This window comes from Lynx rufus, unplaced genomic scaffold (genome assembly GCF_022079265.1).
Source record: "Lynx rufus isolate CCGP_SWC_20201006 ecotype Redwood Valley unplaced genomic scaffold, mLynRuf1.p SCAF_20, whole genome shotgun sequence".
Taxonomy (NCBI): domain Eukaryota; kingdom Metazoa; phylum Chordata; class Mammalia; order Carnivora; family Felidae; genus Lynx; species Lynx rufus.
Genome location: NW_025814835.1, coordinates 4938036 through 4963281, shown reverse-complemented (window position 1 = coordinate 4963281; position 25246 = coordinate 4938036). Strand labels below are relative to the sequence as shown.

The 25246-nt window shown below is 44.1% G+C and overlaps 1 protein-coding gene across 1 annotated transcript in view; it reads right to left on the bottom strand.

Moving 5' to 3' along the window:
• Positions 1 to 25246, bottom strand: part of FBXO15 (F-box protein 15) — a 48742-nt gene that overhangs the window by 17349 nt on the left and 6147 nt on the right. The window contains exons 2-8 of the mRNA XM_047086391.1: positions 23961 to 24032; positions 20861 to 20965; positions 17273 to 17515; positions 16509 to 16718; positions 12049 to 12175; positions 10568 to 10650; positions 9491 to 9633 (exon numbers count right to left, since the gene is read on the bottom strand). Coding sequence (XP_046942347.1) covers positions 9491 to 9633; positions 10568 to 10650; positions 12049 to 12175; positions 16509 to 16718; positions 17273 to 17515; positions 20861 to 20965; positions 23961 to 24032 — 983 coding nt within the window. The remainder of the gene's footprint in view (positions 1 to 9490; positions 9634 to 10567; positions 10651 to 12048; positions 12176 to 16508; positions 16719 to 17272; positions 17516 to 20860; positions 20966 to 23960; positions 24033 to 25246) is intronic.

Genomic DNA, 25246 nt, shown 5'->3' with positions numbered 1-25246 from the left:
AACTGAACAGACCCATGGAAATTCAATCAGAAGAGAAATATACAAACAGCAGCATATGGCCAGGCATCCTGGAGGCGACCGTTATTACCTCCCTGAGCCTCGAGGAGCCTTGGAAGGCAGGTTCTGACGTGGCCGCCCCCTACAAGAGAGGACAGTGATAACCGTCCATGGCCACACGCAGCGCCAAGGTAGCTCCCTTCACACAGCCCACCCAGCGGCCACTACAATAGCCACCACCCTCTGCTGTATTCAACAGCTTGTTTAAACAGTCAAGCTAACGTTCAAAGGCACAGGTTAATTTAAAACAATCGGATGTCACTTTCAGTTCTCAAATCATCAAATATTCTTCAAAATAACGCTCGTCACGATAGTGCTACAATCATGAACACCGGAGACCTAAATGCCCAACGTTAGGAGACTGGGTCAATAAATCATGATAAAACCAAACAGTGGGAGGTCATACAACTTTTCGAGAATGAACCTGCTAAAACAGTTTAGTGCCATGGGAAAATGCCCACGATGTGACGGTGAGGAGAAAGAGCAGACTGTGGCATTGCTCACGTAACGTGGTCCACAGATATAAATATAGCTGTATATTTGAAAATGGACTAAAATAGAAACAACAGTTGTCCTGGGTGATTTCTATTTGCTTCTTTACAAACTTTTACTATTCAGAACTTTCAAGTCCTATAATAAAAAGACACTAGTTTTTATTTTTTTTTTTTAATTTTTTTTTTCAACGTTTATTTATTTTTGGGACAGAGAGAGACAGAGCATGAACGGGGGAGGGGCAGAGAGAGAGGGAGACACAGAATCGGAAACAGGCTCCAGGCTCCGAGACATCAGCCCAGAGCCCGACGCGGGGCTCGAACTCACGGACCGCGAGATCGTGACCTGGCTGAAGTCGGCCGCTTAACCGACTGCGCCACCCAGGCGCCCCAAAGACACTAGTTTTTAAATGCATCTTTAGAACAACTCAACAAGGCAGATGCCAGAAGCAGCCTGCTTGAAGAATCCTGTCCCTTTGCTTCTTCTGTCTTGCTTTCCCTCTCAATCCCAGTAAAAAGGTTACAACGCACTGTCCTGGGCAAAACGCTTTTACTTCAGCTTCTGCAAACTGGCAATAATTAGCTTGATACAAAGATCAAAAAATACACACTCCTTGCTGCTTTGCACTGCTGACATGCCCTTTTTCAAGCTCTAGTTACACTGCAAAAGTGCAGTGGGACTATTTGCTGCCGGCTCCTTCCCTGGGCTGCCCACACTCCCATCACAGGGCTCACTGACAGTGGTGCAGGGCAGAGTTAACACAGCAGCCCGGGGATGTCTACTCTTGAGAAGGCCTGCTGGCCGGCCGGCCCACGGCTGCTGGGCACTCCAATTCTGGAAGCATCCCCACCTCGTCTTTCCTAACCCGTACAAGCGGCTCACTGCGTCCGAACAGTTTTTACCAGCAACGTGGTTTGTGCGGAACATCCCTCCCTCTGGGGGTCTGGAATCAGGGTAGCTCCAGGCAGAGGGTGTCTGCCTCACCAGCCCCCAAGCACAACCCCAGGTACTAGTCTTTAAATGAGCTTCTCCTTGGGTAGACAACATTTCACAACTTGTGTTTTCACAACTCATTGCAGGAGAAAACAAGCCCATCCCGGTGACTCCCCGCTGTCCTTGGCGCTTCCCCACCCCCCACCCCCGCCTTTGCCCTTTGATGATTTTGCTCCGTACCCTTCCACTCCACCAAATGTGGGTCATTAATAATACACATCCTGAGTCCTGTGAGTCCTCCTAGCAAACTGCTCAACCCGGGGTTGGTCCTGGGGACCCAGTGCCAACAGTGCACCCACGAATCCAGAACAGAGCACAGAAAGACAGAAAAACACGTGAGGCACTTCTATACGCTTGACTCACATTTTCATTCACGAACTCCTCCTCCAGTATTTCCTTCACTGTTTATCCCTCCCACCCCTGCCTCTCACATATCCAATTCAGGTGACAAAATGTTTCTTCTCCTAAACTGCCTATTAGCTGGATTTTACTGACAACACACAAAGAAGCAGGTAGCAAATGTGTGCAGGCTCAGGAATCATAAACTTTTCTTTGAACACAGATGATACGGATCCTTTCAAGAACACTCTTGTCACAGCCATGACTTGTCAAAGTGGCTGAACACATAAAAATACAAAGAGAAAACGTCTCAGTTCCGTGGGGGAGGAATAGGACAAAGTGCCAAGGGGAAGGGGTCAAACCTTTAGGGAGACAAGAAAGGACACAGATCCTTTTACTCACTACAAGGTGGTGCGGAGAGGCAGAAACTCCTCCCTCTCCATACAGTGTCTGGAAAGCTTGAGCAATGCCTTATAAAATGGCGTCCCTGGCTCCCCCTGAGCACACGGGAGTAGAGCCTGCTCTGACCTGAAGGGGCAAAGAAGGGTGAAGGATACAGCAGGGCTTGTACATCACCAGCCTGGGAACTCAGCCCCCACGCCCCACCCGGACAAACGTTTGGGATTCAAAGTCAAGAGGCATCAGCTGCGGCCTCGGGTGATGAGGACATCGCGCCCAGCTCAGGGGCCTTGCTGGTGGGCCACAGAGGCAGTGCTCGTCCCCCCCCCCCCCCACACACACACCCCCGCGTCTCCGCTGAGCCAGCTCCGGCCTGGTCTTCCCACCTGTGTGTGTCAGGGGTGTCACTTCAGGCGCCAAGAACTAACCGGGGTCTTCTGCTCTGTGGTTAGCACCATGTATTGTAAAAATAATGACAATAAATAAAAATTTTTAAAAAATCCAAAGGACCCCGTAGCAAAGTCCATGAGACAAAGTTAAGAAAACAGAACACGGGGGTATCTTGCTCAGAGAAAACACAGTTGACAGAGATGAAGAACGTCTCAACTGGCCACTACCCAGTCTGATACTTCGCTGGGCTTGTGCCATCTGAATATAAACATGGCGTGAAACCTTTGATTGTCCGTGGTCCCTAAAGAGTCAATTCCAGAAAGCCTCTTAGGCAAATGATTCCATACAACTCATTCTATACTAATATTGCAAAGTGATACAACACATCCTCTGAAGGATGAAGATATACTCAGAGACACAGGGGTATCATGGGAAGCTAGTAATTGCTTTGCTGTAAGTCCCACATGTATGAGAATCCTCTGACAAAAGACTGTGGAACCACAAAAGAAGATCCATTCCAGGGACACTGTACATTCTTGGTTAGAGTGTTTAACATCAGGAAAGGCTGGTCCCTTTAACTATCCATTTTCAAAAGTTAATCAAGACCCGGATGGCAATCACACAGGTGTTTGCTTTATGAGAATCTGTTTTATGCATTTCTCTGTGTCAGTTCACAATACGAAGAAGTTCAATTGCAGAAAGAAAGAAAGAAAGAAAGAAAGAAAGAAAGAAAGAAAGAAAGAGTGAGTTAATATGCAGAACGGTGGTTAACACAACACACAGAACCAGCAGGAAGGGACACACAGGTGGCTCCAAAGTTGCTGGGAATGGTCCATTTCTTAAACTGTGGGGTGGCTGCAGGGGTTTTACGGTTTTTCCACAGCCTGTACAATGCAGCATGTGTAGAAAAGAACAGATTATCTCACAATTAAGATTTTAACACAAAAATGTTGTCACCCATCCCCGATGCACACATGTGTATTTAGATGGATTTTAGACTCAACCTTGTAAGCTGAATAAATTCCCACTGGGATTTTTTAATAAAACTGTGGTAATTTGTGGACTAAAGTGGCACATCCTCAGAAATCTTATTTAAAGATGGAATTCTGGCAAGCGTCCTACCAAATGACCAAATTCAGGCTCTGTTTGTAAAGCCGTGTCGTATTTGAGGACAGCCCTTCCCACTGCCCCATGACTCCCGCTAACTGGTCTAGACCATCCCCACTAACCTGTCTCCACGCTGCACTGGTCCCCGTACTCCAACCCCAGCTCCCCATGGTCTGCCCTTCCTCAGAAACCTCCAGGACTCCCTAGTCCCCCGCACGTGCCTGTCACCTGGCCCAGCAGACTTCTCTGTACCGAACTGGGGGAAGGGCAAGCACCGTGTCCGACATGCCTACGCCCTGTGCCCTGGCACATCTCCTGCTTCAACAACTCTTTGTCAGTGAATGAATCACATAAACAAATTGGCCTTGTCCCCTTTACTTCCCGCCACCCCCTACAGATGGCCTCGTTACAATCAGGCCAGGTCTCCTATCTCACCGACGGCAAACAGTGGACAGAGACACCTCAAGGGTAGGGACGCGATGATCAAACATTTTATCCTTGATAGGGAGAGACAGTGTTCTTAAAAAACAGGGGCAAAGTGCTGTCATCCCCAACTGCAATGACACAGCCAGAATTTACTAAATATACCACATGGTACCACAAGAGAGTTTCTCAAAAACCTTAGAGGACATTCCAGCTTGCACTTTGCTAAACTGCAAGCTGACGCCGATGGCAACAGCGCCCTCTGCTGGTTCCTAGTCACCGAACCACACGCAGAGGAAATGCATCTCCAATGAGTGGTCTCCTTCAGGAGGAAATTTGTCTTCATACTGTGAAAACAGATGAAAGCTCAGCTCCCCACCCTCCTTCGTTTTACTCAGTCTCTTGCATCTTGTACTAATTGTCCGGCCTCCCCAGCGAGTTATTGTCATGAACGGGAAGTGGTTCAAGGCTGCTCCCACAAGCCTGCACTGAGGGCCCTTCCTGACCACCCCTGTGATGCCAACACTTCGAAAAGACACACGAGTCACACACATAGGAACGCAGATTCTAGAAGCATGCCACTGAAAAGTACAAATACACAGAAGCCGGCACAGCCCTGTGCTTGAGACCCATGCTGTGGAGACCGGCCTGTGGGTGAGCTACACAGACTTAGAGGATGGACCTACACGACCAGCTCCAGCCACCAGTACCCAATTCCCAAGCTCGCTATGAAGATCAAATTGAATAATTAATATAAATATAAAAACACGCAGAAAGAACCCATAACGAGCACTCACAAGTGTTCTCTGTACACCATCATCCTTACTGAGGGCACAGTTTAGGTATACAGAATGCATACAAAGGTTAATCAAGGTTATGCTGTTTAGAACTAGGAGAGGGTGAGTCCTCTCTCTGAAGTTCTCCCCTAAGACGGATGGGACCTAACAGACCTAATCCCTGGGGGTTACAATAGGCGCTCAAGGAGAGTGTACATTGTATTAGATAAGAAAGGCTGGAAGTGAGAGGGCGCTTGAGGACATAAGGGTGGAGCCATGGGAGGGAGAGAGACCAAGTTCCCCACTAACACCACCCAGAGGGCATATGCTGTCCCCTGGGTACAGACTGCGGCCCGTTAGTAGCACCCTCAAAAGAACATACCAGAAAGAGGGAGGAGATTTTATTCTCTATTTCAAATAACAGAATAAAGTTAAAAGGGCTGAAGTAGAGAGAAGAGAGGCAGAACTCTCACACCTTCATAAAATTGGGAGGGCTGTTCCTGGGGCAGGGCCCAGATCAGAGGTTGCAGGGCAAAGTCAAGCTCGTGATCACCTTTCAGTTCCTTCCTGATTCAGAGACTCCAAGATTCTGGGCATGGCAGAAAGGGCACCAAAGAAAAAAAAGAAACTCTGAAAATTAAATCACCCAAGCAGCCAACTCAAAAAGCTTGAAAAAGATCAAAACAAACCTAAAGAAAACAGGTGATTTTCTAGGAAATCATATAAATACTAAAAAATGATTCAATGAAAAGTAGAAAACCTCATTATAACCACATCAGAAGCATGTTTAAAAAAAGGAAACTATAAGTACTCTAATCTGTGAGCGTAAATGGAAAAACACTAAATACCAAATAAGTGAAACCAGTAGCTTAAAAATAAGTATACATACAACATGAGAAGCTTATCACAGGGGCTCCAGGGCATTTACCATTAGAAGATACACTGATGGAATTTGCTACATTAACAGCACAAAGGAGGAAAAACCATATGATCATCGATCGTTGCCCACAGATGGATTTGACAACTTTTAACCACCATTCCCAATTAAAAAAAAAATCCAACTAATTTAGGAATAGAAAGTTCCTTAACCGAATGCCTTGAATGAACACATAATCAAACCTAGAACAAACATCCCTAGTAACAAAACATTTTATTAACTGCCTATCCCTATTAAGTTAGAAATAAGCCCTCATAAAGGGGAATGTGATGGTGTCTTTCAAAATTATATGTACATTCGCCCGTTGATCTAGCAGTCCTATTCCTAAGAAAGTACTCCAAAGACAAGCTGGCAAAATATAAAAGGATGTGTGAACAAGGCAATTTACTATACCACTGTCTGTAAGAGCAGAGACTAGAAACCACAGGAAGAAACTGTGAACAAACTACCTACCTATAGCTGGTTTAAAAAGACAATGAGAAAAATCTGTCATTCTAATGAGTAATCTCCAGAATATATTACTAATGGGAAAAAAGCAAGGAACTTATATGATATGCCTCTTTAAAAAAAAACTGTAAGAAATATAAATACATTGGTGTATAGCATTATATATTCAGAAAAGAGCACTTAAAGGATATGCCATAGGCTGATATGAAGGGTCACCTTTGGGGGAAGGGAGAGAGCAGGGATGAAAGATAAGGATAGAAGTGAACCTCTGAACTTCCTTGTTTTATAGTTTCAACTATAAACCATGTAAATGTGGGATGTAAATTTTTTAATGTAAAAATAGAAGCATAACAATCCTGAAAAATAAAGAATCAACTGAAAAAAATCACTCTGATTTTGTCAAAGTGGCATTACAGTCACACAGAGAATAATTAGTTTAGGATATTGAACCTCTGGCATGATGTTATCTTAAACCCATAAAGAACCATAAAAAAATATTAATTAAAAGAATATTCAATGGGTTCGTTACTAGTAACAGTATCAGTATTGTTATTTTTAAATTATTATATATTTTGATGTTGTTTGCAACAAAGACTTTTGGTGTGAGAAAAGAGATACAAGTATAATCAAAGAAGCTAATTAAAAACCTTAAAATATTTAAACATATCCATGATTTGATTCTTCTCATTACAAAAAAATCTGCAAACTTCTTAGCCCTGCCTGCTGAAAACCCTAAAAGGAATAAAAACCCGAGAGCAAGGTGCATCTCCAGGATCCACATTTTGGCTTCTAAATACCATAGTGTGGTGGGAACTAAAAGGAGCCAGAGCTCCTAGGAAAAATGGATAATTCCAGATCTGTGCAACAAATGGGTAAAATGAGCTTGAGGTCTCTTCTCGTGTTAGAACGCAAGCAAGCTACCAGAGATGACTAGAGTCACGTCAAAAGAACACAGAAGAGGATGACTCATGACAGGACAATTTGCACAGCACAATAACTATAAAGGGAATAATGACTGAAAATAGACTACATTTTTCCACCCATGAGTTCACAGTAACACTACCCCCTCCCACAAAAACCTCTAAGTCATCTTTGAAGACTGTTAGAGCATTAATCACTATTCTATAAATAAAGAGAAAGGCTCAAACATGGACCCTGCCTTATCTGTACTAATTGTACTTCAGCTAAGTAAATAGTTGATAAGAGAAAACTCTTCTTTATAGAAGAATTCCAGATAATAGACATAGAAGGAATAATAGGACTAGGGAAACATTATTTTTGCAATCTCTAATAAGATCATGGATATAGGTATCCATCATTTGGTCAACATTCACAGAGAAATTTGTAATAGAAGGAGCAGGCCAAAAAAAACTGCTTAACCCACTGGGCCATCTTAACATAGTTAACATTTAGACAAATTTCTTAAAAGACACAAAATACCGAAGCTCACACAAGAAGAAACAGATAACCTAAGTAACCCCTATGTCTATAAGAGAAACTGAAACTGTAGTTAAAAACATTCCCACAAAGAAAACTCCAAGCCCTAATGGCTTCCCGAGTAAATTCCACCAACCATTTAAGGAGGAAATGCTACCAATTCTATGCAAAATCCTCCAAAAAATTCAAGAGGCAGGAGTACTTCTCAACTTATTCTATGAGATCAGGAGTGACTGAGACCAAACCCACACCAAATATTACACACCAACTGGAAGATACAATGGGAAAGAAGTAACAAAATGAAGTACTAAAGACCTAAATAAAAAATAAGCAAAACTAGTATGAAGAAAATTCTGAAACACCCTAAAAGACATAAAAGTATCTCTGAACAAAACAAAAAACATACCACATTCTTGGATACGACAATTCAACAATAAAGGTTGTCAATTCACCTCAGGTCAATATATAGATGTGACATATTTCTAATAGAAATGCTAATAAGCATAGAAAAACCTAGATACCTGGGTCAAAAAGCAAAGACTCAGACTAATGGAGCTGTATCAAAAGCACACAGCAGCCAGCTTGGATTAGATCCCACTGATCAAACGAAGGACAATTTTAGCCTCAAAAAGAGTAATGTCTATAATTATCTATAAATTATTAAATAAAGGGGCACCTGGGTGGCTTGGTTGGTTAAGTATCCGACTTTAGCTCAGGTCATGATCCCGTGGTTTGCAGGTTCGAGCGCCACACTGGGCTCTGTGCTGACAGCTCAGTGCCTGGAGCCTGCTTCAGATTCTGTCTGCCTCTCTCTCTGGCCCTCTCTGGCTCCCACTCTGTCTGTCTGCCTGTCTGTCTCTCTCAAAAATAAACAAACATTTTAAAAAGTTATTTAATAAAAAAAAAAAGAGACAGGATTCAAGCATTTACCCTGCCACTCCAGGAGTTCACTAGTTGATGCAGGGAAGTATTTTACAAAACCTCAGCTAATAAACGTGGAAATACTGACATAATTAGAAAATCACCATTTTCTAAACTCTAAAAGAAATTGACGTAGGCAGGGGATTAGTAATGGATGCCAAATCTATTAGATGAAACAATTTGGGGGAACAGGGTATTCAGAAAAGGAGTATAAAATTTCCCCTATGAAATTTATCACCAAAAATGTGAAACTTGAATCCATACAGTTCTTTACACCAAACTTCCTTCTTCCCTTTAACTTGGCTGAGGTCCCCTCCCTTCACTGCCTACTCTAGTCTCTGTCTCAGCATTGGTAAGCATGATAATCATGGATGCAGTACATGCAGAAGGGTGGTTTCTCTTTATTCTTATCCTGGGCAGGAGATACACTGGCTCTGTGGGCAAGTTTACCAAGTTCCTCGGAGAAAGAAGGGAAGAAGTTTCGGGCAGGGGAAGAGGCATGGCAGGGCAAAACAGTAAGGGAAGTATCAGCAGAAAAGATGAGTAGAGAATATTCCAGAAGGTAGAGAGATGGTGATGAGGAGCCAGAAGCTAAAGAGACTAGATCCAGCCACGGTATTTCACAAGTCCTAGAATGAGGTATGGGTCTAGGAAGACAGAGAGCCAACAGATAATCAGTTAAGAAACTATTCTTAACTCAGATATAAAAATTGGTCCCCTACTGTCTCTAATCTTTTAACTTAATACTGAAGCAAAAACTCAATTATTTCACCTTTCTTGGTAAAGAGATTGCGAAATGTACCACACAGGTAGAAAATTCCACCGCTGTGCATATCAATATGGAGTTGGTAGCCATGCAGTCCATACTCTGGGTTGTCATCCAAAAGGGGGATATGAGGAGGTAGCTCGTAGGGGCTAAAAAGCAAAACAAAACATACACACAGGTTTGTCAACACCAGAGACAAAATGCTTGAACTGAAAATACTCTAAAAATATCGGCATCCATTTAAACACCAGTTCCTGTCAATCCTCAAAAAGGTTCCTCCCAGTCATCCTCTACACCAGGAACTCAAAAGAAACACTTTGTGCTCCTTTCACCAACTTCTCTAAAACATCTCTAAAAACGGGCAAAGGCATGAGTTCCATAGTTACCCACGGGCGGAAGTGTTTCTGGGATCTGCCCAGCGCAGCGGCTCTAGGAGGCGCCCCTGCTCCTCAGCGGTCTCAGTCACTGGAGGACAGAGGTCACCAGAGGACAGAGCTGCTCAGCAGGAAAATGCACCAAAGAACAGACCTACAGGTCAGGAAGTCGGGCAGAAGACCCAATGCTATGACAAACCAAGTTTTATTCAATAAGAAAAACCTTACTACATAAGGTAACAAACTCAAAAGCATTCAGAGCTTTACCTTTTCAGGTAATAAAAAAAAAAAAGGAGTCTGAGAGCTGTAGTGAAATGAAAAGCATATTCCCCACCTGAAGACCTGCAAATTCATGGAGAGACACACACAGTGCCGGGCTAAGCAAACCACAACTGTAGGCCTTGCAAGATACGAAAAGGCACAAGAGCGCCAAGCACAGCGAGCACCTTGATGCACCGGAACCTTGCAGTGATGGACCCATCCTGCCCCCACTCGGCACGAAATCCTTAACCCGGAACAAAGAAAGCAAGTATGTACTCACGAATAATCCAATTATTTTAGCCACAGCTAAGTAATTATGCCCGTTGGCTTGTGTCTACTGATTAAAAACAGAGTATCTTTGTAGCTATTCTCAGGATGTTCAGATGATATCAACTTCTAATCCTTCACATTGTACAAAACGTGAATAGACCCACGTGGAAATACATACACGGTGGCGGAGCCTAACGTGCTCTTCTCCACAAGCTGATGGAAATGAAGATTTGCCATAACAAAAGCCAGTTCTTCCTCCCTCTGAAAAGTTAATTAGAAAGAAGACATTTTTCAACAGAAATATTTTAATTTTTCACCAGGTCGTTGTGAAGATCGCAGCACATTCATCTTACAGATAGACAGTTTCTTGTAACTGTTAAGATTACCCCAGTACCAACGCATTCTTGCTGCTAATACATTATTACTATCCAATAAGACTTCTTTGTCAACTGACAGCAGGGCCACAATTCACCCAAACGTGCAGTGCGTGCGGTACCAAAAGGATTAACAACCCAGCACTTGTGAAATATCAAAACACTCTGCCAGGATGATTGTGACAATATACATTGTTAGTTCTAGGTTCTGGAACTACAGAGGGACGATACTGGAAAAGCCCTCAAACATACAAGGGTAATGCCACAGATACGTAACATGAGTGGCATTCCATGAGGATACATTCCTCTCTTGAGAACCTGTTGACTTGACAAAGCCAGTGGGAATGAAAACATTCACCCACCAGGCTGAGCAGCAGAAAACGTGACTGTAGAGGAACAGACATCCATTTCTCTCCAAGCTCACAGCCGACGCTGACTGGTGTAGGTGCCCCAGAAAGGCCGACCTGAGGCACCACCCAGCAGTAGGTAGCCAGGACAATCGGACGGACCAGGGTCCTTGTAACAATGCAGGCCAGCACAGACTGGTGAATCCCAGTCAAGGAAACAGCCAGCAAGCAAACGGCACCTAGGCCACAAGTCACCCTCGTGCAGCGAGCACAGGGACAGTGACTGCCTCAGCAGGTTGAGAAAGACAAAGCTATGTCAAGAGAACGATGCCGTTGATCGTGGTTCCATCTAGTCATTGTTTATACACGCGTGCTGTTATCCTCAAAATCACATTTGTGAGCTTCTGTCTTACAACACCCACAGGCCAAAGCCACAGATTTCAACACACGTGTGGTGTACAGAGAAACATCACACTGGTTTGCTTTTCACTGGAGTGACTGCCCAGAAAATAACTCCAGAGGAATTGGGAAAGGATAGGCAGGTTACACTCCAGGCCACATCTACAGGATCAGAAACACAGGGGAGACTGGGTTAAACACACAGGATGAGAGACTTGGGCAGACGCAGGCTGGGAAAGAGGAAGGAAGGAGCACGGATTGACTGGAAGGAGAAGGGGTGAGATTTTTCAGGATATGAACGGTCTAATGTGAACAAAAGCATCCAGGCAGGAACAGGTAGCTTGTCATCTACAACAGGAGAACAGAGTCGCCTCCACACAACAAGGGGCCATTTAGTTAGAAAAGCAAAACTGGTAAGAGAGAATTAATGCCGTTAGTGAAGAGTCTTCAGGACCTCACATCTGGTGTCACGCACAGCAGGGAGTAAATGTGGAATGGGCAGGGAGGTGGCATCACACAGGCAGGGACCCAAGTCTTACCTTCCACAGCCCCACCAGCAGGCCTGGGCAGAGGCAGAAGATCCGAAGGAGTCTGTCCCCGCCAATCATGGTGGATTCGGTTAAGTTACTCAGATTGTACTTTGCAATTAAAGAATGCCACCGAGGTCTTTGAACATCCATGCCAAAGAAAGGAAGGAGAGAAATGAGCTTTCACACCTGCAGTTATCAATTCTCTTGAGTGTATTTAAAAGTACTTTTGAAGAGCATGCTAATAACGTGCACCTTGCTAATGAACGGTGTGTTGAGGGTCAGGGGATGCAAACCATTCATGTAAATAAAAGGAAAATGGATACACCCAAATTTCTCGCCCAACTATGTTTCTTTCCCCTCCTCCTCACTCTTAGTGTCAACTCAATGGCCCAGTCAGAAGTGGAAGAACCATGAGGGTGAGGAACAATCATCTTCTGCTCTCCTCCCCTCAGAGCCCAGCACAATGCTACAGTCAAAAGTAGATTCTCGGGGCACCTGGGTGGCTCAGTTGGTTAAGCGTCCGACTTCGGCTCAGGTCATGATCTTGCGGTCCGTGAGTTCGAGCCCTGCGCCGGGCTCTGTGCTGACCGCTCAGAGCCTGGAGCCTGTTTCAGATTCTGTGTCTCCCTCTCTCTCTGACCCTCCCCCGTTCATGCTCTGTCTCTCTCTGTCTCAAAAATAAATAAACGTTAAAAAAATTTTAAAAAAAGTAGATTCTCATATGTATTGTAACTGTATGTATCCCTAATTAAGGAAGCTAAGGCATAAGCAAAGATGAAATATTTTTTAAGTGACAAAAAAAAGCAGGTGGTCTCAGTAGGCTCTTGGAAGCAGATATATATACCTTTTAAAGCTATTATCAAGGATAACTCAGAGTGAGTGAAAATTTTAATATTGGAAAACGAATTTAGTCCAAAACCCTGAGGATTTTCATGGAGGAGATCCACTGTGAACTCTATATTAGAATTACTATCTGAGAGTAAGTAATAACTCAGATGTGTCAGGAAACACAACTCTGCTATTCATCATGAGATTTAAAAAAAAAAACGAATGAAACATTCTAGAAGCACTATAATGGTAAATATAGATGTCCCTTCCAAGGACCTAGAGATAGTTCAGGAAATTATAAAGGAGATGAGATCTTAATGGTCAATTAGCATAGCTCAGCATTGAGGAAAGTCCCTAAGGAGCTGCGGCCACATGGCATCCAAGCGTTCTCCTCCAGCACCTAAGACACACGCTGGCAGGAGACAGGTATTCAAATGTTCATTAAGTAAAAGATTCAGAAAACGAAGGACTTCAGCTGTTTCAAGGTGGAGGCATGGGGGTGGGAGGAAGACCTGAAGCTTCCAGACTACCTTGGTTCCTCCCTCAATTTTCAAAGGACTTTTGGCACAGAAAACTACACTGCCTGGGGGATGTGGTCAGTGAACATGCGTGTGACATACGATCTCAAAGTATACTCCGCATAGACAGAATACACTGGGAGGAAGCCACACGGTTAGGAACATGAGTATGGCCTCAGGGAAACTGGAGTTGAAACCTTAAAGCCAACCCTAAGGTGCTCAGAAACGGTAGTCCTTGCCACCATGATTGTCAGTGCAGACAGACGAGGTCGGGCGGAGGTGTGAAAACCCTCCTCTTACACTCTTCAACGTGTCCTAAGTAGGGACAGTCGTCGCCATGGCTCAAGAGCCATTCAAGCCGACTCCACAGAGAGCAGACTAAGTCCCCACATGCCTTGGCCTCACAGGCTAAAGAGAGAGCAACTAAGGCTGATACCTACTCAACATTCCTCCCAAATTTGGGGAGGTATAGCATAAACCACAGAACGGAGAACATTTCCAGAACAGAAAATTTAATGAGCTGACTAGAAAGGTGTAAATTACAGGGAAATTCAAACTGCAAATTACACAAATAAGGCTTTCACTGTTCTTGAAAAAATCCTCATGGAGGAAACAAAACAGACCCAAATAACCAAGTTTTTCCTTTGCTGTAACACAGATGCACACGACGATTTGTACTTCTGCATGATAAACACATTTGCTTTCAAACTTGCAATAAAAGAGCCCATCAAAACAAATTCCTAAAAAACACTTCTAGTGTCTCTTCTCCACAGTTTATCAAATGCTGGCTGAAGTCCACTGAGTTTTAATGGAAATAAATTACAAGAAATCAATTTTCCCAATGAATTCTAGCATTTGTCACTGCACAGAATCCAGTATTCCCGACCTGGATGGCAGTTGTCAGGAGCACAGCATCTGTAACCGAGCCTCACTGTTCAACACTACCCACTGCGTCTTCCGTGACCATCTTAATTGACGTTAACAATGTTGTCCTAATGCATATAAACAATACTTCATGATATGCCAAGTAACATATTGTTCAGTCAAATTAGTACAGAGATTATAGACTGATTCTCCAAACATAACTTCATAGTGCATAAAACCTAAATACTGCATTAGAAAAATCTAGTGTCCATCATGATACCATATGAAATTTCAGAGATTTATCCAAATAGAGGTCCCATTTTAAAAAGTAAACAAGCTTCCAGGGCGCCGGGGTGGCTCAGTCGTTTAAGCGTCCAACTTCAGCTCAGGGCATGATCTCGCAGTTTGTGTATTCGAGCCTCACATCAGTCTCTGTGCTGACGGCTTGGAGCCTGGAGCCTGCTTCTGATTCTGTGTCTCCTTCTCAGCCCCTCCCCCACTCACACTCTGTCTCTTTCTCTCTCTCTTAAAAATAAATAAACATAAAAAAAATTTTTTTAAGTAAACATGCTTCTAAAATACCTTCAGTAATATAATCAGGGAAGATAATTCACATGTTATCCTTCGTAGCATTAAGGCTATTTTCAGAATACGATAAAACCTGGCTTCACCAACACTAAGAAGTGAAACGCCCTCACACTCCCAGCATGACAAGCAGAAGCACGATCACTGACACGATCCTCAAAGGACCAGCCCCAGATTGCAGAAGAAAAACAAGGTCCTGGTTACCAAGCTGCAAAAATGAGTCCAGAGTCCAGGGAACCCATTAAGGAAAGCTGTCCTGCCATGGACGACACCTGCCATCACAAGGACACGGGTGAGAGAAGCCACAGGTAGAGCCACAGCGCACGGGCTGGCAGGAACAGTGACGTGGTAAATGCACTGCAATGTCCGAGGATGGAGGGCCGTGGAGAGGGCCACTGAGGGCAGGAAACCAAGCCTGGAGAAGGCAGCTACAACCCATGTTTTCCATGCGTTCGATGTAAAGCTGTGCCTGCTCGCTCGGGAAGTCAGGACGCCGCAGCCGGCAGCATCTAGCTCTTAGGAGAAAGTGACTAATGGCGAGAAGAGTGAGCAGGACGGACTTCGAATACACGTGGACGCAGCACAGAGCCCCTCAGGACAGAACATAAGGACACACAAATCTGACTGATGCCCCTTCTGGTCTTCATAGCAGCCACACGTGCTAAATACTCGTCGCCATCGTCATCATCACCCCATTTCACACATGAGAAAATTGAGGCACAGAAAGGCTGAGCCACTTGCACAAGGTCACACATCTGGTCAGTTCAACAGAGAGGCACATAAAAATAACTAAGCAGTACTGTATGTCCTAATGTTTAAACTATGGTTACTGTACCATTTACTAAAAGAAAGATATAATAGTTTTTTTTTATTTTTTTAATGTTGATTTATTTTTGAGAGAGAGAGAGAGAGAGAGAGAGAGAGAGAGACAGAGCACAAGCGGAAGAGGGGTAGAGAGAGGGAGACACAGAATCCGAAGCAGGCTCCAGGCTCTGAGCTGTCAGCACAGAGCCCGACGTGGGGCTCGAACTCACAGACCGCGAGACCATGACCTGAGCCGAAGTTGGACGCTCAACCGACTGAGCCACCCAGGCGCCCAGATATAATAGTTTTATATGCCTTTGATTCAAAATGGTTAAAACTAAAAAGCTCAAAAGGTTAGCTATCAATCACCTAGGAATTCTGTTAACTAGAACATTATTCTCTTTGTTAACTAGAATATTATTCTCTGTTACAGACAACCAAGATATGAGGAACTTAAATTTAGATCTAATCATAAATGTGATGAATCCATTCTTTTTCTCTTCTATAGTGATCCAGAATGCAAGAGAAGTCTTGAAGATGCAATCAAATTAAAATACACTGGCAGTATCTTTAAATTACAAGAATAGTAACAACGGAGACAGCCGGGTGCCTCAGTTGGTTGGGCATCTGACTCTTGATTTCAGCTCAGGTCATGATGTCACAATTCATGAGTTGGAGACTAGCAGTGACCTCTGTGGTGACAGCACAGAGCCTGCTTGGGATTGTCCCTCCCTCTCAGCCCCAGTCCGCCCCTCCTGCGCATACACACGTGCTCTAATGAATAAACATTTTTTTAAAAAAAGAATAATAACAACTAGCATTTACATATAAGATGTTCTCACCCAAAGCTTCTGTAGAATTAATACTTACCCATTTTTGGAGGGGGTTTTAGACTGGTCCATAAAAACTGGCGTCACACCATACAAATCTAGGGTTGACAATGTGGCCAGCCGTGGCCAAGTTTTGCCATACCACATAATCGTCACTGATGAGTCATTTATGGAAAGGTCAATGTGCTCCATGATGTGTTCTTTTCCATTTTTTTCTTTCAATATAATTACCCAACCTAAACCAGATATTCTGGAGAAAGAAAAGCTAACAATGTTGGCCTCATTGCAGAAAGAAAAAATGCTAAAGTCAATTTCATGTATCATCTCTAAAGTATTTAGTTCCTGAAAAGCCAAAGCCAAAGTCCTCAGAAAGTGCCTGACATAAATTTTCATTCCGTCAATGGTCCTCTCTTTAGACTTTTTCTCCTCACCTAACAAACACTCATTGAACATTTACTGTGTTCTCGGAACTGGCAATACATACATGAGACAAAGTTCTTCCCCGAAGGAAGGACGCATTGGATGCTCTTGCTTTACTGCAGCAGATGACTAGGTGATTTCTGCTTTTCATGAACACATCAGACCGTTTATGTGAAATAGGAAAACACTATATAACTTATGGATGCACAGAAACACAGGAAAATACCAAGAGACAGTCCCCGCACGGTATAAACTGCACGTATGTCCTTAAATGTGCAATACTCTGAGCTCACACCATCACTGTTTCTAAAGCAACACACGTGCAGATGTTAACAGCACCCTCGAGCACCCGGCGTGCCCATAGCTTGGGAGGAAGCTGTATACCTGACGGCCTCCTTGGTCTTCACCGGCAGGCCCGTGTAAGGGTTCACAGGCTTGAGCACCTGGGCGAGCGCCGCTCTCACACGTGCTCTCTGCTTTGCAATATACTCTCTCTTCCAGTACCCAGCTTCTTTATCCTTAACCGACAGCACGTTCACAGATCCAGCGGTCTTCTCCACTGAATTAACTTTCCAATTAGATCTTTTAGGTGAAAAGGCCGCTGAATAGATCCTGATCCAAAGAAAACTGGGGGAGAAGAGGAACGTCGTTAACTAAAAGACACAGTCATGTGCCTGCCGAAGTGACACGTTAAATCAGAGATGCACAATCGTTTGTAACTAGTCCGGTTCCATGAACAAAGCAAACTGAACACTGACAGTCATTCACGTGTTAGAGTGAACCGTGGTTTGAGGGGAGTGTCCCAGATCCACTGACCCCAGAAATCTGTACGAAAAGGAAAAGCTTGTTGCCCCCGGTCAAGTTAAAATGAGTGACCTCCTGTCATTTGACATCATCCAAACCACTGTCTTCCTACAGTAATCACTGAATAAGGGATTACAGAAAAATAACAAAGTGACTCCTATTGTGTTATTTTAAATACGTACACTTCTTAAAAGGCTGGAAAGGAAGTATATGTACGTACACACACAGAGAAATGCCAACACCAATGGAACTGTATGTTCCTTTTCCACGTTTTAATTTTTCTACAATGAACATGCAACGTTTGCACAAAGAGAATAAAATGAAAAAATTCCCTGCATAATGCAAAAAATGAAGAAAACCAGTTAATATTGTTTGTGCAGTGTTAAGCATCACTGGGGCACTTCGTAAACATTAACTACTTTAATCGTCAACAAACCCATGAAGTAGCTACCATTATGGTCCCCCCCTCGGCAGATAATGTCATGAGGCCCAGTGGGAAGTGACCTGGCCCGGGCCAGCCTGTGTGTGCCGAGGAGACGGAGACCCAGGGTTGCACCAACACAGCCTCGACCAGAGCTCACGCACTCACGCCCTGTGCTTCCCGGCCTCCTCAGTCACAGAGAAATGAACTCAAGGAAACCAAGTAATTTATCCAAATTCGAGAGCCAATCAGCCACAAGGCTGAATTCAAATTCAGCCCTGATCCACAGCCTGTGTCCCTCCCGCTCATCACACCCAGACGAGACGTCACAGGAGCAGTGGCGGTTAGCAGGGGCCAAAGTGAGCCTAAGGCACCTCTCTCAGTGCTCTCCTTCAGGGGAAGAAACAAACTTCTCTCAGGGGAAACTGAGACAGGGGCTCAAATCAATTTCCTACTATAAAAGGTGAGCTGTACATAAGTAAGTGTAATTACTTGCTAATTCATGTCTCCACATTTCTATTTAGTGCAGTGGGACGGAATGGCCAATGGCCAAGAGGCAGCTGGGAGAAGGCAATGCCCCTGCAGAGGAGGTCCAGACGAGATGCCAGGGCACTCTGGAGGGCCCTAAGTGCTCGGGTCACCCAGCAGTAACCACAGCGGCAAGGGGCACTTCTCAGACATTCGATCTGCAGACGTGTCCCCTTGATCCAGGTCGGACGTGGACTTTCCATCAAACTCATTTTCTATCAAACGCATAATCAGATCCCTACTGACATCACTCTCTAGTATGCATTTTCAAATCATTTCTCACCCCACAAAATCATTTCACACCAAGCTTTCTGCCTTAAGGTATTTCTCAGTTCGGAAATTTCTGAGTTTTCGTACGTGAGCTAAGAGTTGCAAAATGACGATTCTTTGAGTACATCTTAGGTAAATCTGAAACCGTTTTGCCAAAATCCCTTGCGTAGGCAATTTTTAAAACTCCTTTTACATAAAAACTTGTTCATATTTTCTTCAAAATTTATTTTACTCATCATTTTACTCCACATAAGTGTTCCCAAATCTCTCACATCAGCACCACGTGAACTGCAGCTGACTCTATTCTTGTCTGTGGGCCCGCACTCGCAAACTACAAAACACAGTGCCTGGAGAGGACACAGAGCGGGAGCCCCACACACCTTCAGGTACAGCTACACCTGACATCTGTGCGAAGAGCCACTTACACACCATTATCTTACTGCAGTTACCATAGCGAAGTCCAAAAAGAACATCCCATAGAATTAAAATACTGTGGAGACTGTTCTGCTTATTCATTTATAAAGCAAAAATGTCAGGCCTAAGACGCTTTTAACAAGTACTCAAAATCCAGACACATTCATTTCTTGATCACCCAATGCCCCGTCCTGTTTAAAAAAAAAAAAAAGAAAGAAAGAAAGAAAGAAACTAAGGTGGATTTGAGGACAAGAGCATATTTAGCTATTCTGACTACCAGTCAGGCACAGAACAACTTCAATCAGACAAGTTGTTGACAAAATGGGGCCAATTTAACGTTCTGATAAAGTGTTTCGCAGAGTGCTGGAAAATAAAAGCCCCACGTGATGATCCCAATCCAGCCTGGACAAGTTTCCCCCTTACCCCCACGCAGGCGGAGCCTGGAGCTCAGGTTGAGGGAGGCAATACCCACAGGGAGGGAGCAACCTCCCCCCATGTAAGGGGGGCATCGGGGAGACCCCAAGCCTCCAAACAGGTCTCGCCATAAGTCATCAGTGTAACTGGCTACTGTAGGCACTCCTGCCCTCTCCAGAAGTAACGCTTAGAAAATATCATTGACAATACCGCATTGACAATACCATGTTTGTCAAATACTGTTGACAAACACTTGTTTACCAGTTCAATCGTCAACATGCCCTTTTTGAAGTCTCACTATAAAATCAGACTATGACTCTTAAAAATAAAATTCAATGTACGCAATTAAGGTACTTCCTTTAAAAAGAAAACAAACATGAGGATAATTCCATCAGAAGCCCAGATTTTTAAAGGACAACCCCCAAGAAGTGGGACAGGCATGTAATTAATAACAAAAGTATGCAAGGAATATTACTAGAGGTGTGGCCCAAATCCACTGGAACGCCCAGAGCCTGTACCTTCTGGGCCTATGAAGTTCAGTGGGAAAAGGGGATATTTAGAGATACTAAGCAATTTGTAATCGATCACCTTATCCAAGCGATTGAAGTTCTATCCTTAAATAAAGTAAGAACACTCCAAAAAGCTACAGTTTGGGATACTTGATCTCTCTCATGAAAAATGCCTTACTGCACTTTGCTTTGGTGAAATGTCTTCACCTCTTATAAAGAGTCATTAAGAAAGAGACACAAAAATCACTCTACGTCCATTCTAGAACTACTGTCAAAAACATGCTTATTTGCCTTGAACCCACTTGTGTGGGTATGGACACAGACAGAGAGATTCTTCCACAGAGGAGACAACAGCTACCCCAATAGCAAGTTTGAGCATTTTCAGTTCATGCAAAGACACTCTTTTTTTTAAGCAAATAAATGCAAATCTCATTTATCATTTATCAAATATCATTTGACCACTTACAGTATTAGACATGTTCCATCTATGTCTAAACACACTTTTGAAATTACTTTAAATTTCAAAAAATGGTTTAAAAGGTCTTACTAGTTTTCATGACTTCCATCAACACGCCATCAAAAGATGATAGAGAGATTTGGTGTTCTCCTTACTTGTCATTGGCCAGATGGTAAAAGCGCCTATTCACACATCCCGTACACAGCAGGGTCACAGCATCCAAGTTGCAAAAGATCTTCAGCAACACTTCTGAAGGCATGCTGAGAGAGGGGAGGAGATCGGAGAGGTGGGCAAACACATAAGCTAGAAGTTACCCACAAAACTGGCTGTTCATCTCCAGACAGAAGGTGACTGGCACCTGTCCCGTACAAGAGGCTAACTGCACCCCTACCTTCCCGTTTTCTCAACTGAAATGTTCTGGCTACCACAGTCCTCGTGACATAAATGAATCCAGAGACCCAAGGGTACAGGAACCTAACTTCCTTGGCATGTTAACCATATTCACACGCTGTGAATCAACACGCAGGTTTCCCTACCTCCCTCGTGAAAGTATGCATCATCCCTTGGTGAGATAGAAGGAAACAAGAGAAAAAGAATGCATTCTTAGCTATTAAGAAGAAATAACACAGAATCCTCCCCCTCAAAGAAGAGACTCGAATAGGAAATACCAGCTTCTTTTCTACCTAGCCCATACCACCCTCACCCACCCTCTTCCTTCATATCCTCATGCTCCAGACCTTCCTCCGGGGCTTTCCAGAGAGTTCAAGCCCCATAAGATTTTCTGAATTCTCTCTTCCTTTTTTCTCATTTATTGCCTAAATAAATTACATTGAGGTGCATTCTCAATATCCCATTCTCAATATTTCTATGATCTTACACTGTTACAAAACACTGAGAGAACCAGAAATTATCTAGAAAGCCTTACCGATATTATGAAGTCAGGAATGGGCACGTATGGACCTCAGGCAGAAAAAACAACAACAAAAACAAAAAGAAAGCTAGTGAACACTGTTGGGGTGAGGGGTGGGGACCTCAGGATAAAGAACTGAGGCAGTAAACCCTTTGGCCAATTTAGAATGGCTGCCCATACTCTGCACTTGTCATCTTAACTATTTTAAATTTTTAGATTGTGATGAAAATCGTTATCAAATGTTTCATAGGGAAATAATCAGTCCTAAAATCCTGATAATACTGAGAATGGATGGGGGGGGTCCTCAGAGGCAAGAGGACAGGCACGAGACATAATTGGCCCGTGTCACTAACCGGAGCTATCCCTACTCAGAAGCTTCAGAGACTCCCTGAGAGTTTAAGCAAGCAGTTTTGCTCAGGGGTTCATTAAATCCCTCCCCCCAAATGAAACTCCTTCTATTCAGAGTCAATAAATTAGACACTTTTAGCGACCAAAAGTCGCTAACGTTAGAGATGGCAAAGCTGCAGGAAAACACGTTTTGTGACCATCTGGGTTACCCACTGCACAGAGTTTTCACATTTTGACTCAGTGATTTCACAAAAATTCATGGTTATTATTTTTTAAATAATTATAATTCAAAGAATGTAGGGGCGCCTGGGTGGCTCGGTCGGTTGAGCGTCCGACTTCGGCTCAGGTCATGATCTCACGGTCCGTGAGTTCGAGCCCCGCGTCGGGCTCTGTGCTGACTGCTCAGAGCCTGGAGCCTGTTTCAGATTCTGTGTCTCCCTCTCTCTCTGACCCTCCCCTGTTCATGCTCTGTCTCTCTCTGTCTCAAAAATAAATAAACGTTAAAAAAAATTTTTTTTTTAAAAAAATAAAAAAAAAAAAAAAGAATGTAGATTTGGGCTTAAAGAAAACATCTCAGAGAGGCACCCAGCAAATCTTATCCAGGAAAAATTATTTAACTGAACTAAAATCCTACTCACTCTCCTACCCGGCAGACAAACTTAATGAAGGGGTGCTCTCCCCGTAGCTTCCAGAAAGCAGAAAACCTCCACTTTACAGCTAGCACAGTTGGGATCAAAGCCATTCTCAATTATTGTTCATAAGGTTTCCTCAAAGCTGGTACAGTCACTGTCCATGCCCATACTGGGTCACTTTCTGCTGGATTCTAATCATTTCACACTGCAGGGGCAGAGGTGCGGGGGGATGGGGAAGGAGACGAGGAAGGTGAGCGGAAAAGAAGCTCAAAGTGTCAGAGGACAGCATCTAGTACTGAGAAGGTCCTCAAATATTTGATGGATGCATGAACCGAATGAATATTTGTTCTGTTTCCGTATCAGATTATTGTATGACAGACTGTGTTCTCAGAGTACAGGCTTTAAGGCTTAAATTGCCGTCCGTAATTAACTATCCTTTTTGGTTTTCACTTCTTTTTTAAAACACACTAAAAGTATGTTCCCTGTTAGCTGAGTTGTAATATACTACTGAAAGCCCAAAACTTGGGGGGCACCTGGGTGGCTCAGTCCGGTGAGTGTCCAACTCTTGGTTTCCGCTCAGGTCATGACCTCCCAGTTCATGAGTTCAGGCCTCGCATCAGGCTCCGAGCTGACGGTGCAGAGCCTGCTTGGGATTCTCTTTCTCTCAGGCCCTCCCCCGTGCTCACTCTCTCACTCTCTCTAGCTTTCTCTCTCTCTCTGAAAATAAATACACTTAAAAGCCCAAAATTTGCAATCACGTAACTTAGCTTTGAACGTGAATTTGGCAATATGTACACTATGCCAGCCCTACCTCCTCCACTGTCAACATCTACAGTGACGCCCTCGGTTCCCCCGCAATGCTTAACACAGAGTTGGTGGCCTATGTCAGTAGTACAAATCCACGGGCACCTCAGCAGCAATTTCAAACAATTAGCTCCAAACAGAGACTGCACGGATCTCCTTGCGGAAGTGAGCGGGCAGAACCTTGCCAGGCTGGGTTCCCAGAGCACTGAGGGTGAAGAACCCCAGAGCCCAGGCCCCTGGAGCTTTTAGAAGAACACGCTTTAATCCTCTTTCCCCCTTTCCAAGGGTCTTTACCGACTAGCAGTGAGTAATTTTGAAGAACATTTTTTAAAAAGGAACATTTCCTTGTCACTTGTTAGAAGTTCACTTCATAAAACCAGCCTAATGATGACAGTGGTGACAGGCTGATGACTCACAGCAAACGCTCCACGTTGTGCTTCCGGCCTCCGCAATTCTATTCTCAGCTCAGAACAGCCGCTTGGTACACATGCACCGAAACTGTCTCCGACGGCCCCGCCCCGAGAGCCCGCCCCGGGGAAGCGGCCACGTGCCGCGACTCACCTGTCCAGGGACACAGACCGCTCAGCCGTGGACTCGGCTCGGAGCCTTCCCCGCCCGGCGCACTGCCGCAGGCTAGCACGTGCGAGAGAGAGCATGGAAAAGTCAAATTCTAATGAGAGGTAAACAGCGCAGTGCTCTCTACAAAACTGTAAGGGATTCATAAACTTTGTACACAAACTCACTGTACAACTACACGGATGGAGAGAGGGCGGTGAAACATTCAGTGTCCTGGGTAAACCTGGAAACCGGACTTACTCCGATGTGTTTTAAACATAAGACTCAATACTTGGTCTTATAGGCTGCCAGCCTATCAAAGAGGGGCTGTAAGACTTATTGAATGTAATAAAAGGATAAAAATAAAACGCATCAACAGGCCAGTTTCAACCATACAATAGCACCAACAGGTTAAGAAATACTTTAGGTCTTTGAACCACAAGTACCCAGACATCAACAACTTGGCTGGTCTTGGAGGGACAATGACTGGCCGCAACCCTCGCTCTAGCGACCACGGCCACAGAAACACCAAATATTCATGCACATAATTTTTTCCACATTTTAAATATCCCGCATCCAGTGAAATATATTTTAACTGGCCATCTTTCTGTCTTAGTGGTATGAAAAATAGTAAATAATATAATCAATAGCTTTTAAGACTCAATGAAATAAGGTATATTTCACACAGTTCTTTTCAGAAGTTACTAATGTAAATTTTTATTAAAGTCAGCCCTCCAGGGGCGCCTGGGTGGCTCAGCCGGTTGAGCGTCCGACTTCGGCTCAGGTCATGATCTCGCGGTTTGTGGGTTCGAGCCCCACGTCGGGCTCTGTGCTGACAGCTCAGAGCCTGGAGCCTGCTTCGGATTCTGTCACCCCCTCCCTCTCTCCCCCTCCCCAACTAGCACTCTGTCTCTGTACCTCAAAAAATAAAATTTTTTAAAAAAATTTTAAAAAATCAGCCCTCAAAATGAGCACTACTCAACAGCAGCCTGGTAGGGATCTGAAACACCCAGAAAGGTATGGAGCCCACAGCCTTCAGCTTCCAGGCAGCAGCCCACAGACAGAGCTACTGGTGGATCTGCTATTTCTCTTGGAAAGGTCTGGAAGCTGCTTCTTTACCACACACACACACACACACACACACACACACACACACACACAACTATTGGCCCACCTCCCACCCAGCATGTGACTCAAGTCTAGAGTGTACGTTCCATATGCTCAGTTCACTAATGCCATTGCTCTCAGTACATACTTTGTTCACCAAGAGTTGAACACCCCCACTTTTCTAC